Here is a 4577-nt window from a genome sequence, read left to right on the forward strand (position 1 = left end):
AAAGTCTTAGAGCGGAGTTGGATGCTCGAGCAGGGAAGGGTGAGAAGAATCTTACCATAAAATACCGAAATGGAGTTCCTGAAATAACAAAAACGCAGTCAAAAAACGATTAAATGGCAATACACCAGCTACTGTTTATTACCAAAACGTAAATGGTCTGAGATCAAAACTGAAGAACCTGATAACGTCTGTCAATCTCAGTTTGTACAAAATAATCATTCTCACTGAAACAAATTTATCATCAGATATCTCTAACTCAGAGTTGGGTCTCTATAATTATGCTGTGTTCAGGAAAGATAGGTCACCTCTTACCAGTGCTAAAGAGTCGGGTGGGGGAGTCATGATAGCTGTACATTCTGATTTCACCTCATCTGAGATTTGTTCTTCTATAATGGATGTAGAGCATGTGTTTGTGTCTACCCGAACCAGCAATCGTGAAATAATATTTGGCGCTGCATATTTACCCCCCAGCTCACCGTCTGACAAGTATTCCCATTTTTGTGATGCAGTCGAGGAAGTGTATATGGTGTCTGATCCTGGCACTTCAATCGTGATAGCAGGCGATTTCAATCAACCATCAGTGAACTGGATAGATACCTCGGTCCTTGCTCCGCCTATCGGAGCCCAATTATTGATCGATATGTCAAACTTTCTTCAGCTATCACAAGTCAACAACGTTTCAAACAGCAGAGGAGTATTTCTCGATCTTGTATTCTCTTCTGATCCGGAACTGCAAGTGCTTCCATCTATTGACCCGTTGATAGTTGAAGAGAGTGCTCACCCAGCCCTCGAATTTATGCTTGCGGGTGACCATATCCCCCAAAAACGCCATACGGCCTATGTACCGAACTTTAATAGATGCAATGTCGCTAGGGTAAACGATTGGATCTCTCAACAGATGTACCCCGCTGAAAATTCTCTCATCGATGCGGAAGTCCTGTTTGTCAAGTTTTGTGGAGATTTGAGGAACGTCATATTACAAAACTGCCCTAACAAGAGAATTGGACACAGCCCCTTTCCCAGCTGGTTCTCAAAGCAGCTTCGTGAATGTGTTATTAAGAAAAAAATACTTCATTCCCGTTTCAAGTCAACGATGAATTTAGAAGATTATGAAATATTTAGAGAAGCTCGCAATGAGTGTAAGAGATTATCAAGAGAATGTTATTCTTCTTATATATCCAATGTTGAGGTGGGCCTATCAAATAATCCAAGGACTTTTTGGAGCTATGTGCGGAATCTTAGAAGTAATAATTCTACTCAGAATTATCTTAATCTTGGCAATCAAGTGGCTAGGGAACCGCACAGGATCTGTGAACTATTTGCTGATTTCTTTTCTTCCATCTACAGAGTGCCCAGTGCTGCAGTTCCTGAATACTCCTTTACCAACAACTTTAATCTTTCGGCTGTCCATGTTACAGCCACTGAAGTGGAAGGGATTTTGAGGAGTCTGGATAGTTCTAAGAGCCCAGGTCCAGATATGATTCCCCCGCGTGTACACAGAATGTGTGCAGAGGTTCTGGCTCCCCATCTATCGATACACTTCAACAATTTACTAAGCCAGGGAGTGTTTCCTACTTTCTTGTACCTCTCCACAAATCAGGATCCCGTTCTAATGTGAAAAACTATAGACCAATCGTCATTCAACCAGCTATGGCTAAAATATTTGAGAAATTGGTCTTGGACAGAATGACTTTTACATTTAAGTATCTGATTATCCCTGAACAACACGGATTTCAGCGAGGAAGATCTACTGCGACCAACTTAGTGGAGTTTACTAGTGTTGTTCTTCCTGCATTGTCGAGAGGAAAACAGGTGGATTGTGTTTATCTGGACTTCAGCAAAGCCTTCGACAGAGTTGGACATTCCCATTTGCTGAAAAAACTTAAGGCTTTTGGTGTAACTGGAACCTTACACGCATGGTTTCGAAGCTACCTTGACGGGCGTACTCTTCAGGTCAAGTATGCAGGAACGCTCTCCAGACAAGTTAATGTTTTATCTGGTGTTCCCCAGGGATCACATCTGGGACCCTTTTTATTTTCCATGTTTATCAATGACATTGGTACTACTTTATCGAGCCAATATCTCCTGTTTGATGATGATGTTAAGATCTTTGCTGAGATATCAAGTATCCAACATCAGCAGGAACTTCAAAGGGATCTACAACGAATTCAAGACTGGTGTCAAGCAAGTGGTATGGACTTAAACACTGATAAATGCAACACTATGTCGTACACCAGAGCTCATGAGATCCTGCAGTTCAATTATACGCTCTATGGTGTCGCCCTTCAGAGAGTTACGAGAACCCGTGACCTTGGAGTTCTCCTTACATCAACGCTGGACTTTGGTGAGCACATTCGCAACATCGTCAGTAAAGCAGTCTCAATCCTAGGGCTTATATGCCGCACCTGTCGTCGTGGTTTCTCTGCTACTGTGGTCGGGACCCTGTATGCTGTTCTGGTCCGTCCGGTCCTCGAATTTTCTTCTGTGGTCTGGTCCCCCTACCAGGTTGGACACATCTCAATGCTTGAATCTGTTCAAAAGCGTGTGTTCAGAACTGTTGGTGTGAAGCTTGGTTACCAGTATCTCGATGTCGATTTGGAGACAATGTCTAATTTTCTTCACCTTCCACCGCTGTCAGTTCGCAGAACCTTAATGGACATGGTTTTCCTTTTTAAGATCTTGAATGGGATGATCGAATGTCCAGCCATTCTTCAGGCAATAGACCTTCATATACCTCGTAGTCAAGCACGGAGCTCCCAACTGTTCACCAGACGTCACCATCATACCAACTACCTTTACCACGGTACGATCCCGAGGCTGATGAGAACGGGCAACAGTATGTGTTCTGACGTGGACTTCTTTGACCCGTCTTTTCGTCACTTCAGGAGAAACGTACTGGCAGCTATAACTTCACCAACTGGAGCCTGAAAATCGACAGTATGTTCTAGGTGATGAGTGCCTGGGTGGTGCCTTTAAAGGGCCACATCGTGCTTTATGCACGAATATTGGCTGTGATAGCAACTTATGTTTTGGTGGTGCCTTTAAAGGTCCACATAGTGCTGCGATGTTATATATTTGCTATCGTTACTGTTATCTATCTGTTATCTATATTTTATTATTTATGTTATTGTTACAATGTATTATATAGTTTATGTCCATTGTTATTGTCCTAGTTATTTATATTGTTATGTACTGTTACTAATTTATTATCGTATATATTATTGTTGCACGCTGCTTCTAAGTTACTAGTCCTCTTCTGAGCTAATTATTGATATTTTGTAAAATGGTGTATTGCCGTAAATGAAATAAATAAATAAATTACATCGAAGTTGTTACACGCTAAGACATATATGTAAAACTGTGTATACACTGTATAGAGAGATGACCGATATAGCTGGATTACATCGAAGTTGTTACACGCTAAGACATATATGTAAAACTGTGTATACACTGTATAGAGAGATGACCGATATAGCTGGATTACATCGAAGTTGTTACACGCTAAGACATATATGTAAAACTGTGTATACACTGTATAGACAGATGACCGATATAGCTGGATTACCTTGTAGTTGTTACACACCAGGAAATATCTGTAATACGGTGTATACATTGTACAGACAGATAATCGATATCGATGAATTACCTAAATGTTGTTACACGCAAGGACATAACTTTAATGCGTCTTTCACACTGCAGAGACAGATGATCAATATAGATGGATTGATTACCTTGAAGTTGTTACACGCTAGGCCACATCTGTAAAAGTTATTCATAGTAGTCAATGTGTCGTATACTCAACCTGTACTACTACACAAAACATTAAAAAGTTGGATGGATAAGTTTAGTTTATTTTTGAAGCAAACTGTATACGGAAAACAAACTTTGACGCTGACTTTATCCCTTTAGGATTACTATTAATTTAATGGATATTACGTTGATGATATAGAACTACCAGACTTTCGATCATTTGCAATAAATTTAAAACTTATTTCAATTTATTTACCTGTTAATGTGTGTTTTCTATGAAATTTATAATCCACAACGACTTTGATAAAGTAAACCATCACCGAAGAGAAGTTGAGAACGTAAACAGGAACAAAACAGAAAAGTAGGTCAGACACTTGCTCGTTAAGACCGATGCTACCGATGTTGCACGTGGGTGGTGCGCTGTTATAGGAGATTAACGGAGTTAATTACAAAGCAGTAGAGTAGAGCTCGGTGGCTCAAACAGGATATGTCTTGCACTTCCAATTTGGCAGGAACTATCACATCTCGACACGAGTGTTGTATTACTTGTCGTGTTGTATTATTTATTGTATTACTTGTATTGATCATCCATACAGTTGTTATTAAAAATAAAGTTCAACACGCTTTCTTAACTTGAAAAATTGTTCTCAAACGGAAATTTGTGACCAACAAGGTCCTCGGAACCTACCTCACTAGATTTCTTTCTGTGAGAACAATTAACTGTACACCGACGGGTATTTTTCATATTCATTTATTTCCAACGGATTAAAACCATTACAGGAAATGAAGTAATAAGGTAAGATTAATAAATTAATTAGTAACAAGTG

General features: G+C 39.8%; 1 protein-coding gene across 1 annotated transcript; it reads left to right on the forward strand.

Moving 5' to 3' along the window:
* Positions 1 to 391: 391 nt before the first annotated feature.
* Positions 392 to 1618, forward strand: LOC124366847. Its single transcript, XM_046823447.1, has one exon. The coding sequence runs from the start codon at positions 392 to 394 to the stop codon at positions 1616 to 1618; it is 1227 nt and encodes a 408-aa protein (XP_046679403.1).
* Positions 1619 to 4577: the final 2959 nt, after the last annotated feature.

The sequence above is a fragment of the Homalodisca vitripennis genome, chromosome 7 (assembly GCF_021130785.1).
Source record: "Homalodisca vitripennis isolate AUS2020 chromosome 7, UT_GWSS_2.1, whole genome shotgun sequence".
Classification (NCBI taxonomy): domain Eukaryota; kingdom Metazoa; phylum Arthropoda; class Insecta; order Hemiptera; family Cicadellidae; genus Homalodisca; species Homalodisca vitripennis.